This window comes from Ambystoma mexicanum, chromosome 6p, assembly GCF_040938575.1.
Source record: "Ambystoma mexicanum isolate Mex_15411 chromosome 6p, UKY_AmexF1_1, whole genome shotgun sequence".
Lineage (NCBI taxonomy): Eukaryota > Metazoa > Chordata > Amphibia > Caudata > Ambystomatidae > Ambystoma > Ambystoma mexicanum.
Genome location: NC_090935.1, coordinates 670,760,666 through 670,774,634, shown reverse-complemented (window position 1 = coordinate 670,774,634; position 13,969 = coordinate 670,760,666). Strand labels below are relative to the sequence as shown.

The 13,969-nt window shown below is 46.9% G+C and overlaps 1 protein-coding gene across 3 annotated transcripts in view; it reads right to left on the bottom strand.

Moving 5' to 3' along the window:
* Window positions 1-13,969, bottom strand: part of RASGRF2 (Ras protein specific guanine nucleotide releasing factor 2) — a 2,380,666-nt gene that overhangs the window by 252,614 nt on the left and 2,114,083 nt on the right. For all 3 annotated transcript variants that reach the window (XM_069627555.1, XM_069627554.1, XM_069627556.1), the window contains exons 21-22: window positions 6,218-6,321; window positions 5,280-5,364 (exon numbers count right to left, since the gene is read on the bottom strand). In XM_069627555.1, coding sequence (XP_069483656.1) covers window positions 5,280-5,364; window positions 6,218-6,321 — 189 coding nt within the window. The remainder of the gene's footprint in view (window positions 1-5,279; window positions 5,365-6,217; window positions 6,322-13,969) is intronic.

The window sequence follows — 13,969 nt, the reverse complement described above, 5'->3', positions numbered from 1 at the left end:
GGCGCAGGCTAATGTTCTCAATTCCAACTAAGTGTGGCATTGCTACCATTCACAGTCCTGTCTGGGTCTGGCGCAGGCTAATGTGCACAATTCTAACTAAGTGTGGCATTGCTACCATTCACAATCCTGTCTGGGTCTGGCGCAGGCTAATGTCCACAATTCTAACTAAGTGTGGCATTGCTACCATTCACAGTCCTGTCTGGGTCTGGCGCAGGCTAATGTTCATAATTCTAATTAGGTGGAGCATTGCTAAAATTCACAGTCCTGTCTGGGTCTGGCGCAGGATAATGTTCATAATTCTAGCTAAGTGTGGCATTGCTACCATTCACAGTCCTGTCTGGGTCTGGCGCAGGATAATGTTCATAATTCTAGCTAAGTGTGGCATTGCTACCATTCACAGTCCTGTCTGGGTCTGGCGCAGGCTAATGTTCACAATTCTAACTAAGTGTGGCATTGCTACCATTCACAGTCCTGTCTGGGTCTGGCGCAGGATAATGTGCACAATTCTAGCTAAGTGTGGCATTGCTACCATTCACAGTCCTGTCTGGGTCTGGCGCAGGATAATGTTCACAATTCTAACTAAGTGTGGCATTGCTACCATTCACAGTCCTGTCTGGGTCTGGCGCAGGATAATGTGCACAATTCTAGCTAAGTGTGGCATTGCTACCATTCACAGTCCTGTCTGGGTCTGGCGCAGGCTAATGTCCACAATTCTAACTAAGTGTGGCATTGCTACCATTCACAGTCCTGTCTGGGTCTGGCGCAGGCTAATGTTCACAATTCTAACTAAGTGTGGCATTGCTACCATTCACAGTCCTGTCTGGGTCTGGCGCAGGATAATGTGCACAATTCTAGCTAAGTGTGGCATTGCTACCATTCACAGTCCTGTCTGGGTCTGGCGCAGGCTAATGTCCACAATTCTAGCTAAGTGTGGCATTGCTACCATTCACAGTCCTGTCTGGGTCTGGCGCAGGATAATGTTCATAATTCTAACTAAGTGTGGCATTGCTACCATTCACAGTCCTGTCTGGGTCTGGCGCAGGCTAATGTTCTCAATTCCAACTAAGTGTGGCATTGCTACCATTCACAGTCCTGTCTGGGTCTGGCGCAGGCTAATGTGCACAATTCTAACTAAGTGTGGCATTGCTACCATTCACAATCCTGTCTGGGTCTGGCGCAGGCTAATGTCCACAATTCTAACTAAGTGTGGCATTGCTACCATTCACAGTCCTGTCTGGGTCTGGCGCAGGCTAATGTTCATAATTCTAATTAGGTGGAGCATTGCTAAAATTCACAGTCCTGTCTGGGTCTGGCGCAGGATAATGTTCATAATTCTAGCTAAGTGTGGCATTGCTACCATTCACAGTCCTGTCTGGGTCTGGCGCAGGATAATGTTCATAATTCTAGCTAAGTGTGGCATTGCTACCATTCACAGTCCTGTCTGGGTCTGGCGCAGGATAATGTTCACAATTCTAACTAAGTGTGGCATTGCTACCATTCACAGTCCTGTCTGGGTCTGGCGCAGGATAATGTGCACAATTCTAGCTAAGTGTGGCATTGCTACCATTCACAGTCCTGTCTGGGTCTGGCGCAGGCTAATGTCCACAATTCTAACTAAGTGTGGCATTGCTACCATTCACAGTCCTGTCTGGGTCTGGCGCAGGCTAATGTTCACAATTCTAACTAAGTGTGGCATTGCTACCATTCACAGTCCTGTCTGGGTCTGGCGCAGGATAATGTGCACAATTCTAGCTAAGTGTGGCATTGCTACCATTCACAGTCCTGTCTGGGTCTGGCGCAGGCTAATGTCCACAATTCTAGCTAAGTGTGGCATTGCTACCATTCACAGTCCTGTCTGGGTCTGGCGCAGGATAATGTTCATAATTCTAACTAAGTGTGGCATTGCTACCATTCACAGTCCTGTCTGGGTCTGGCACAGGCTAATGTTCATAATTCTAACTAAGTGTGGCATTGCTACCATTCACAGTCCTGTCTGGGTCTGGCGCAGGATAATGTTCATAATTCTAACTAAGTGTGGCATTGCTACCATTCACAGTCCTGTCTGGGTCTGGCGCAGGCTAATGTTCATAATTCTAACTAAGTGTGGCATTGCTACCATTCACAGTCCTGTCTGGGTCTGGCGCAGGATAATGTTCATAATTCTAACTAAGTGTGGCATTGCTACCATTCACAGTCCTGTCTGGGTCTGGCGCAGGCTAATGTTCATAATTCTAATTAGGTGGAGCATTGCTAAAATTCACAATCCTGTCTGGGTCTGGTGCATGCTAATGTTCTCAATTCTAACTAAGTGTGGCATTGCTACCATTCACAGTCCTGTCTGGGTCTGGCGCAGGATAATGTTCATAATTCTAACTAAGTGTGGCATTGCTACCATTCACAGTCCTGTCTGGGTCTGGCGCAGGATAATGTTCATAATTCTAACTAAGTGTGGCATTGCTACCATTCACAGTCCTGTCTGGGTCTGGCGCAGGATAATGTTCATAATTCTAACTAAGTGTGGCATTGCTACCATTCACAGTCCTGTCTGGGTCTGGCGCAGGATAATGTTCATAATTCTAACTAAGTGTGGCATTGCTACCATTCACAGTCCTGTCTGGGTCTGGTGCAGGATAATGTTCATAATTCTAACTAAGTGTGGCATTGCTACCATTCACAGTCCTGTCTGGGTCTGGCGCAGGATAATGTTCATAATTCTAACTAAGTGTGGCATTGCTAACATTCACAGTCCTGTCTGGGTCTGGCGCAGGATAATGTTCATAATTCTAACTAAGTGTGGCATTGCTACCATTCACAATCCTGTCTGGGTCTGGCGCAGGCTAATGTCCACAATTCTAACTAAGTGTGGCATTGCTACCATTCACAGTCCTGTCTGGGTCTGGCGCAGGCTAATGTCCACAATTCTAACTAAGTGTGGCATTGCTACCATTCACAGTCCTGTCTGAGTCTGGCGCAGGATAATGTGCACAATTCTAGCTAAGTGCGGCATTGCTACCATTCACAGTCCTGTCTGGGTCTGGCGCAGGATAATGTCCACAATTCTAACTAAGTGTGGCATTGCTACCATTCACAGTCCTGTCTGGGTCTGGCGCAGGCTAATGTTCATAATTCTAATTAGGTGGAGCATTGCTAAAATTCACAATCCTGTCTGGGTCTGGTGCATGCTAATGTTCTCAATTCTAACTAAGTGTGGCATTGCTAACATCCACAATCCTGTCTGGGTCTGGCGCAGGCTAATGTCCACAATTCTAGCTAAGTGTGGCATTGCTACCATTCACAGTCCTGTCTGGGTCTGGCGCAGGATAATGTGCACAATTCTAACTAAGTGTGGCATTGCTACCATTCACAGTCCTGTCTGGGTCTGGCGCAGGATAATGTTCACAATTCTAACTAAGTGTGGCATTGCTACCATTCACAGTCCTGTCTGGGTCTGGCGCAGGCTAATGTCCACAATTCTAGCTAAGTGTGGCATTGCTACCATTCACAGTCCTGTCTGGGTCTGGCGCAGGATAATGTTCACAATTCTAACTAAGTGTGGCATTGCTACCATTCACAGTCCTGTCTGGGTCTGGCGCATGCTAATGTTCACAATTCTAACTAAGTGTGGCATTGCTACCATTCACAGTCCTGTCTGGGTCTGGCGCAGGCTAATGTCCACAATTCTAGCTAAGTGTGGCATTGCTACCATTCACAGTCCTGTCTGGGTCTGGCGCAGGATAATGTCCATAATTCTAGCTAAGTGTGGCATTGCTACCATTCACAGTCCTGTCTGGGTCAGGCGCAGGCTAATGTCCACAATTCTAGCTAAGTGTGGCATTGCTACCATTCACAGTCCTGTCTGGGTCTGGCGCAGGCTAATGTTCTCAATTCCAACTAAGTGTGGCATTGCTACCATTCACAGTCCTGTCTGGGTCTGGCGCAGGATAATGTGCACAATTCTAGCTAAGTGTGGCATTGCTACCATTCACAGTCCTGTCTGGGTCTGGCGCAGGATAATGTGCACAATTCTTGCTAAGTGTGGCATTGCTACCATTCACAGTCCTGTCTGGGTCTGGCGCAGGATAATGTGCACAATTCTAGCTAAGTGTGGCATTGCTACCATTCACAGTCCTGTCTGGGTCTGGCGCAGGATAATGTTCACAATTCTAACTAAGTGTGGCATTGCTACCATTCACAGTCCTGTCTGGGTCTGGCGCAGGCTAATGTCCACAATTCTAACTAAGTGTGGCATTGCTACCATTCACAGTCCTGTCTGGGTCTGGCGCAGGATAATGTGCACAATTCTAGCTAAGTGTGGCATTGCTACCATTCACAGTCCTGTCTGGGTCTGGGGCAGGATAATGTTCACAATTCTAACTAAGTGCGGCATTGCTACCATTCACAGTCCTGTCTGGGTCTGGCGCAGGATAATGTTCACAATTCTAACTAAGTGCGGCATTGCTACCATTCACAGTCCTGTCTGGGTCTGGCGCAGGATAATGTGCACAATTCTAACTAAGTGTGGCATTGCTACCATTCACAGTCCTGTCTGGGTCTGGCGCAGGATAATGTGCACAATTCTAACTAAGTGTGGCATTGCTACCATTCACAGTCCTGTCTGGGTCTGGCGCAGGATAATGTGCACAATTCTAGCTAAGTGTGGCATTGCTAACATCCACAGTTCAGAGGTAAGGTAACATTGAATGGCAAGGTTTTCCGGAGTAGAGTAATTGCTCTACTCCCCACCCATGCCACACTTACTTTTTTGGTTGCTGCTGGTTGACGACTCGGCCGCTGTGCATGGTAAGGTATCCGCTGCATAATGGGCACATTGCGAACCTCGCATTCTGCGGCATGAGTGCTGTGTGAATCGTCCCCTCACTGCTCATGCACTCTTGGCAGACACTGCAGTGTAGCTCAGTTTGTTTTGCAGGATATACCTAACTTGCTGCTGGCCGCGCCCAGCATTGAATGTTCAGGAGCATGCAGGGGATCAGATCGTCTTGTGGAACTATTCTCACAACAAGAGAGGAGCTCCTACCCACCACACGGCTGAATAACTTCTAAGAGTGACAAACATGTCGTCTCCTTAACTATGACATATATATAAATTCACAGGCGTTGCTAGCTAGCCCCCAGTCCTGGCAGTCCCGACATTAGCTTAGCCCCGGATCTTTTCCAGACCTAGCAACACCCGCCCCTGTATGAATACATTTAGATTTCTGTATAAAACATGTAGTCATTGTGCAGTGGTTGATTGCAGAATAATCTGTTTCACTCACATCATTAAAGTGTTGGCTAGTTTTCATGATAGACGGTGTCCTTCCACTTTTATCTGGTTTCATCCAGCCTTGTCCCAAGAACTCCCTATACAAATTATACAAAGAAACAAAAACAAAGAAACTTAGCAAGCAAGATAAAAAGCAAAACACCTTCCACATCTACAAGTCGGAGCATGCGATGTGTGTGCTACTGTCTACAATGTTGGACAGCAAACCTCGAAAGATCAGCGAATGATCTTGCAGAAAGAAGAAAGATTGCGAGCTACATGGTACAGGATTGCTTGCCGCAGCATTCATGAAAGGAATGTGCATAGACATATAATGCACAGACCAGGCCCAATGGTGAGTGGAGCCCAAGAGATCAGTGGAGCCTATAGCTATGCCAACACACATCTTAGATCTCTGTAGCATTGGCTGCAGCCAGGCCCTCACTGCCACCTGCCACTCATGACGGGGTAATCATAACACAGTTATTACAGCGCTTAGAAGCTGGAGGAGTCTGGCAAGGAGCGCTGTGTAAGAACGGCATTATTATTCTGTAGAATTCACAGGTTTATAGCTTGGCAATATACTCTCAGAGCAGTCCTAAACTGAAGGGACTCAAGATACTTTCCGACATGAAATATTAATGCGCGATTAAACTCTTAATGAACCACAGATCGAACAGACATCACTGCAAGGTGCACTTAGTCCCCAAGAAATCCATAAGAAGGCAAAAGTCAATGGAACCGTTGTTTGTTGACTTCGTCGCCTCTGATGATAATGTGACCGGTAAAGAACACTGGGAACCAGAGCTGGGAGGCAGCATTAACTCGGCGCGCCAGCATTTCCCTGAGAAATCGATGACGGGTGTTTGCCTGGAGGCTCAGAAGCACTGCTTAGCCCTGCACTGCATTGCAGGATATGCACTTTGGTTAGTTACGGGAAGGAGCACTCACTCGTAGGGGATGCTTCTGAAGACGACGTGATCCAGCAGTGTAATCTGCTCGGCGAGCTCGATGGCAGACAGCGTCTCCAGACATTCCGATGTTGGATTTTCAGACTGCAAAATACAAAAACACGCCCCTTAGTTCATAATACCTTCGAGGCTGGCTTATCTCATTTAGGGCGGCGAGGCATAGTGTGGGAGAATAAAGATGTAACAAAAAGTGATCCCTCCCTCCCACCCGGACACCGTGGCGAGGGGCCCCTGATATTCCCCACTGACCAGAGACATGGCCAAGCCTTGAACTCATCTGGGGCCCTTATATGGTGGTGGGACCCTACACCACGGGGACTTTCCTGGTCACAGGGGAAACAGTAACATTGCATGCTTGTCGTGCATTAGAAATAGAATCATATGCGATGTGAAGAGTGGTGGGGTGTTGTGTGGAGGGATGGGCTAGTGTGGAGTGGTGTAGGGATCTAGAGGCATGGGAGTGTGGTGTGGAGTGATGTGCAGGGATGTATATCAGTGAGGTGGTGTTGTGGTGCAGGGTGGAGTGGTGGGATGATGTAGAATGGTGTGTGGTGAGGTGGTGTAATAGTAGGGTAGAACGGTGGATGATGTAGAGGCACGGGTTTGGGTGATGTGGTAGTGTAGTAGTGGTATGGAGTGGTTATGAGGAGTGCTGGTGTAGAATGGTGGAGTAAAGTTGTTGGGTGGTAGTGTGGAGTTGTGGGGTGATGTGTAGAGAGGTAGGGTGATGTGTGCAGTGATGTCATGTAGTGGTGCAGTGGGGTCGAGTGGTGGATGCAGAGTGTTGGAATGCTGTTTGAGGATTTGGTGATTGGGGGTGTGGTGGTCCAGAGTGTGGATGCATAGGTGTCTATGAGTGTGGGGGGACAACCTTTTGAACTGTAGGGGTCTAAAGTTGTAAGAGTGCAGACCTGTACAGTATGGGGTGAACAGGTGTGGGTTTGCATTGATAGATAGAGTGGTGGATATGTGTAGAGAGGTGGGCTGTGTGGAATGTTAGGGTAGTGGTTGGGAGTAGTGATTCAGGGTTTTGGGGGAGTGAGCATGTTGTGATGGTGTAGAGTGTGTGGTATGGAGTTGTGGATTCATGTGAATGGAGACGGATTGTAAATGTGTAAGGGTGTCGTGGTGTGGAGTTGTGGTCTAGAGTGGTGGTCTAAAGTGGTATGGTGGGGTGGAGGTCTGAAGTGTGTTGATGTGGTGCATTATGGCGATAATGTTGAGTGGTGTCGTGGTATGTTGTGATGTCCAGTGGAGTGAGTTGTGATGGTTGGGTGTGTGAAAGGTTTTGGGTATGAAATTGTGGGCATGTGGTGGTTGTGTGGAATGCTGGTGTAGAGTGGTTGTATAGAATGATGGTGTGGCGATGTATACTGGTGGTGTGGAGGTGTGGAGTGGTTTGGTGGTGGTGTGGAGTGGGCACAGAGACATAGGGGGTGTGCACATGTATGGGTGTTGGGCGTTGTGATGGTGTGGAGTGGTTTTGGGTGAAGTGGGTTGTAGTGGTGTAGAGGTTGGGGTGTGGAGATTTAGAGGTGTGGTGGTAGTGTACAAAGTTGGAGAGATGGTGTGGAATGGTTTTGTAGAATGAGGTGTGCTGATGTGGAGTGTTGTGGAGGTGTGCCAAAGTGTGTGGAGGTGGTGTGGTGATGTGGTGTGAGGAGAGGTGAGGTGAGATAGCGACACCATGACAACAACAAAAAAGCAGAAAAGGCCATGTGCCTCAGCCAGCACCAAATTGCTTTATAGCATGCCTAGAGCCAGGGGGAGGAGTTGTAGGGAAGTGGATCATGATGCCCCAAAGGTTAATGCCGACAAACGCATTACTTTCCCCTGTTAATGTTCTTTTGACTGGATGTTCCTCTCACGTATTCCTCATCTTTGATATTCTCCTTGCAACTTTGCAAACCTTTTCACAGCAGAGAGCGACGTGCGTCGCTGACCTTGTGTTCCTCGGCGGCCTCAGTCTGCTCTCAACCATGACGTTGGCATCAGTATAAATGGCATGCACTGTGTCCGTTGCCTCAGTTCATGTTTTTCCTCTCACAGCACAGTGTAAATAACGGAAATACTCCCTGATAGAGGGGTAGGTTGGGAGGGAAATGAGGAATACGTGGGAGGAACATCCAGTAGAAAGAACATTACCAAGGGTAAGTAATCTGTTCTTCGAATGGATTGTGACCTGCCGCGTGTTCCTCATCTTTGATAGGCTGCCAAAGCAGTATGTTGCATGACTTGATAGTGAGTGCAAGCAATAATACCTTGTGAAGGTATGGAGTGAAGAGCATGTGGCAGCACTACAAATATCCTGCACCGGTACCCCTCACTGGAGGGCTGTGGAAGTAGCCACCCCTTTAGTAGAATGAGCCCTCAGACCTTCAGGAACTTCTTTTCCAGCCAGATTGTAACATTCAGAAATAAACAGGATAATCTGTCGAGACAGGGTCTGTTTTGTAATAGTCTGCCCCATCCTGTAGCCAGCAGCATAGCTCACAAAACGATGATCATCCTGTCTTAATTTAGAGAGTCTGTTAATATAAAATCTTAACGCTTTCTTGGGATCCAATCGGTGAAGTCTTTCCTCGTCCTTAGAAGGATAAGGAGTAGGGTAGCAAGTAGGCAAAACAATCTTGCGCCAAATGAAATTCTACAATCACCTTTGGTAGAAAAGAAGGGCGAACCCTCAGAACTACATTTTCCTTATGGAAAACAGTAAATGGTGGCTTAGGTGACAAGGCCTGGTACTATGAAAACACTGTTTTTAAAGAAAGCATCCTAAGAGGACAGGAATGAGGGGCTTGAAAGGAGCGCCCATCAGGAAGCTCAAGCCCAAATTGAGGTCCCAGATGGGACTTATAAAGTACAAGTCCTGTTTCGGCAAACGCATGAAAAAGGAAAGCGCAGCCAGATAGCTCCTTACTGTAGAAACTTGAATCCCCTGATGGGTCAAATACAGAAGAAATGACAACACTGATGGTGTGTCACAAGTGAATGGGTCAATTCCTTTATCTCTACACCAGCTGCAAAGCTTGTTCCAATGGCAGCAGTATAAAGCTTTTGTCGCTGGCCTTCTGGCCGAAAGCAACACATCTGTTATGTCTTCCAGAAGGTCCCAATCTCTATTTCTCAACCTCTCTGAAACCAGACGTGAAGGTTCAGAGTTCTGATTTCCGAGTGGAGAAGGCGACAGGACAGATGGACTTTTCCAGATGTTCCGGGTACCACGTCCTCCTGGCCCAATCTGGGGCAATCAGGACTTTCTCAACCTCATGAGAACATGAGGAATGACTGGCACTGGTAGAAACACGTCCAGGAGTGGAAATTCCAAATTCACCACAAATTAGTCTCCCACAGTTCCTCTCAGAACCGACCACACTTCCTGTTGACAGTGGATGCAAACAGGTCCACCTGAGGTGTTCACCAAAGGGCAAAGATCTCTAGAAGGACCTGCGTAGCTAACTCCCACTCGTGGGACACTGTGCTCTGCCTGCTCAGAATATCCACTTCAGTGTTCTATCCGGCTAGGTGAACAGCCGACAGAGAGATTCCTTCTTGCAGTGCCCAAAACCAGAGCTGTGTTCCTTCCCTGCACAGTGGTAGTGACCCTACCCCTCCTCTCTTGTTGATGTAATGCTTGGCCACTGTGTTGTCCAACATTATCAGGACACTTCTTCACTGTACAGAGGAAAGGCCACCAGCTCTAGTCTGATGGCCCTCAACTCCAAAAGGTTGATTTGTGTTTTGGACACCGATGGAGACCAGCGACCGCGGATTGTCAGATCGTTGGTATGTGCCCCCCAACCTGTTAGAGAGACGTCTGTAAATAACATTATCAACGGCCATGGTTGCCAAAAGGGTTCTCCCTTCAACACGTTCTCCTCACAGGCCCACCATAGGAGATACTGAGCAACCTTGCTCGGGACAAGAAGAAGGTTCTTCATTCTGCCGGAGAACTGCAAACACAGGGATCAGAAGGTCCATTGGAGAGACCTCATCCTCAGGTGAGCCTCTGACACCAGGAAAATTCAGGATGCCATGAGGCGAGCAACTTCAGAGAACTGAAGGCCTGTAGATGTTGTAGAAATGTGTTTACCATCTGCAAAATGGGTTGAGCCCGTACCTCGGGTGGCAAAGCTTTGCCTGAGGAAGAGTCCAGGACTGCTCCAATGAATTGCAGCTTTTTGGAAGGTGTCATGTGGGACTTCTTGAAGTTGAGGGAGAATCCCAGTTTGTGGAGAGAGTGGCAGGTGCTGTTTAGATTTTTCAGGGCCTGTTTGGGAGAATGAGCTCTGATCAGCCAATCGACCAGGATTCGCTGCCCCCACTGCCATCACCTTGGTTCAGACCCTTGGGCAGAACTTGAATCTGATAGTGAGAACTGCCAATGGTGAATCTCAGGTATTTCCTGTGCTTGTGATGTATGGGCAAATGGAAGTAAGCATCCTGGTGATCCAATGACACCATCCAATCCTGGAGCTGAAGGGCCTGAAGGATCTGAGAAAGAATAACCATCATGAACTTGTCCTTCCTAAGGAACTTGTTCAAGCATCTCAAGTCCAAGATGGGTCGCAATCCTCCATCCATCTCGGGGATAGAAAGATAAGGGGAGTACCTGCCTTGTTAAATGTTATGTTATGTTATGTTAAATGAATTTGTTAAGAGCAGCTATGACCCAGGGGTATCTTGGCACTAAAAGATCCAAAGTCAACCAGCAGACAGCCACAGTACAAGGGAGACAGACCCACTCTTAATTATTTAGACCAACAGAAATGTCTTAAGCCTTTCCCTAAAGGCCAGATGGCCCAAAAGAGCCTGCAAAGAGAATTCCAGAGAACTGAAGCAGCCACTGAAAAAGCTCTACCACCAACTGTACTTCTAGTCATCCATGGTCTTGATTCCTTTCTGCTGCAGGTTCCAATTTGACTGCATCGTTCTCTAACAGGGTTAAAACCTCCTGTAAAAGGAGTGGATCTGGATCCTTCAAGGACTAGCCTCTCGAGGGGCAGTTTAGAGGCCTTTTTAGAAAGGAAGGCAGTAACCATGAACAACTATTTGCAATGCCCAAACATCAGATTTAATACTTCGCCACTGTTCCAGATGCTGAGATAACCTGCCCTCTACCACAGTCCCGTGGGTTAAGGCCTGAAAGTGTTTTTGAGTTGTGGAGGCTTTGGATGGCAAAGAGGCAGAGGGTGTTGAAGCAGTCCTTCCTCCGTGTCCTTGTGAACCACAAGGCTGTCTCCGCTTAGAATTTAGAATATGGCGTTCTGGACACCAGTATTTTAAAATCTGAGAAAGCCTTACCCATGGAAAGATCCTCTAAAACTATTCAGGATAAACACCTTCTTTACCCCCAAAGGTACAATATAAAGGAATCTGGAAATGTTACCTTAATTTGATTGTCCTCCCCTGTAACAACAAATAATTCTAAAGGTTTACTTTTTAATAACCTTAAGGGAAGTAAACCTACCCTTAAAGATAAACAAAAACCTAAGAGAATTAACATTGTCATTGGGGACTACATGTCCCATAATCCCATAAGTACTGGGACGAAGAAGAGGGCTGAAGAGGCATGTTGTAAGCATTGTCAGGCAATTAAGCATAACAGCCCACACCTGAAGCAAACTGGGAGGCATAAAAGGCCCCCTTAGGTGCAGGCAATGAAGACAAGAAGAATCTGGAAATGTGACTGGAGTGTGTGCAGCAGTAGAAGGAGACAGAAGAAGGCATGGAGCTGGCAAACCAAGCACAGGTGGCAGAACCATACGGATGCTGGAATGTGGATGCAGCAGATTTCACTTGCTTGTTCTGTGAGGTCCCTGTTCCCCAAACTCTGAAGTGCAGAGCCTGTGCTGCAGAAGACGTGCAGAGAGGTTGTCTTTCCCCATGAGAGTCTGATTGCTGTGGTTGCTTTAAGGAAAACGTGCTGGAGACCAAAGCGAGGAGCTGTGGGCAAGTTGCAGGTCTCAGAAGCTAGAGGGGCACCTTAGTCGAGTCGTTGGAACAGAGACACCTGAGCAGAGGAAGGGAGTGAGTCCCTGAACAGCCAGAAGTAGTAGAAGATGTACCCGAAGTCGTGGAACTCAAGCAATCCTCACAACAAGTATACCAGAAGCGAGTGAGTCAAACCTGGCGTTCTGATTCCTTGCGCAAGCACTGCCGGCAACAGTATCCAGTCTGTCTTTCCCTCAGATAAGAAGTAGAAGTGAGCTGAAGTTGGTTGATGCATTCACTAATCAGGAAACAATGGAAATAACACTCATGTGTGAATGAAAAGGTTTAAGTCCTTAAACTTTATGAAGGAGTGGTCACACGTGGGGGTCAATTTATTTTCCTAATCCGAGAGTTAACATTACAGGTCGTGTGTCTTTCATTAAGCAAAACGACCGTTATGAAATCTCTTATTTTTTTACTTGCATTATTCATGTTCTGCTTATTAATTGTTGTACTGTACCATTATTTTGTTAATATTAAAATTTCAATAAAGAATGTAAATGGGAAAAAAAAGAAATTCTCTTATTAAACACAAAGGGCCTCATCACAAGTTTGGCGGTAACCCTTAAATCCGTCGGTAGCGCTGTTAGTGCCGGATTTAAGGGTCCGCCAAATCAGGGCTATGGCGGATTTCTCCCCAGCTCTGAGTTCGGGGGAAATCTGCCGAAAATGTGCGCTCATTCTGACGGCGCGAAATTCCCCGGCGGTATGAGCGCGAAATTTCCCCATGAGCCCAATGGGGAATGGGGCATTCCCGAATGGGCTCAATGGGGAATGGGGATTTCCAAATCTGCCAAACCCGTTATCCGGCGCTAATAGCCCCGGTGGGTTTGGCGGTAGGGCAGATAGCGCCAGCGTTACCGCCCAACTCGTGATGAGGCCCAAAGCATTGAAACTCAATGAAGAAGCTGTTGTGTGTGCCTAATTTCGTTTTCAAAGTGCAGAGGGAACTTTACCTCTATTTTGAAACAAGTGATCATTGTTACTAAAAGAAGTAAAGTGTGTAACTTAATTGAAGTTGGAGAGGGAGCAAGCATTGCCCAAGCCAAGAGTATTCTCCTATTGAGCGCAAAAGCAGCTTTTCTCGAAGCCAGCAACTCTACTAATGAACATTGTGAGCCTACAGAAGATCAACATTATCTAAGATACAAGTGTGCAAGCATCACCTAAAACCAAGAGAGTGGCACCAAGGCTTGTGGGTAATTGTGTGGCTGACATTGGCAAAAGAGGTGAAGGCAAAGTTGGGGAAGGGAAACCGTGCTGCTCAAATACAAGACTGAAGTGGCTGTGGTAGTAGAAAGACAAGAGAGGCAAACAGGCTGCCTTTTTTGAAGAGATATTCAGAGGAAGCATGCCATATCTACTTTAGGGTATTGCAGTGCCTTAAAGTGAATCTTACAATATAAAGTACTGAAGCCAAACCTGCTTTTACAATTTAAAGTACTGACATTATGGTGGTATAATTTTGCTTGTCAGTGGATGCACGACTTCAGTTGTTCAATTGAAGTAGAATGCTATGGAGTCGAAGAGAGTGTCCTCATGTTAAACTGTGGTATAAGTGAAGTAGTAGATGCAGCAGAACTAAGAAGTTATGCTGACAAATATACCTACCGTGATTTTTAACCAGAAGAGATGTATAAGCATTGTTAACAAACACTTTTTCCCATTAACCTTCTGGAAGTCGTATTTCCTTTTGAACTGTGTCAAGTTTGTAAGTGGTAAAAAGACATTGTGGCAG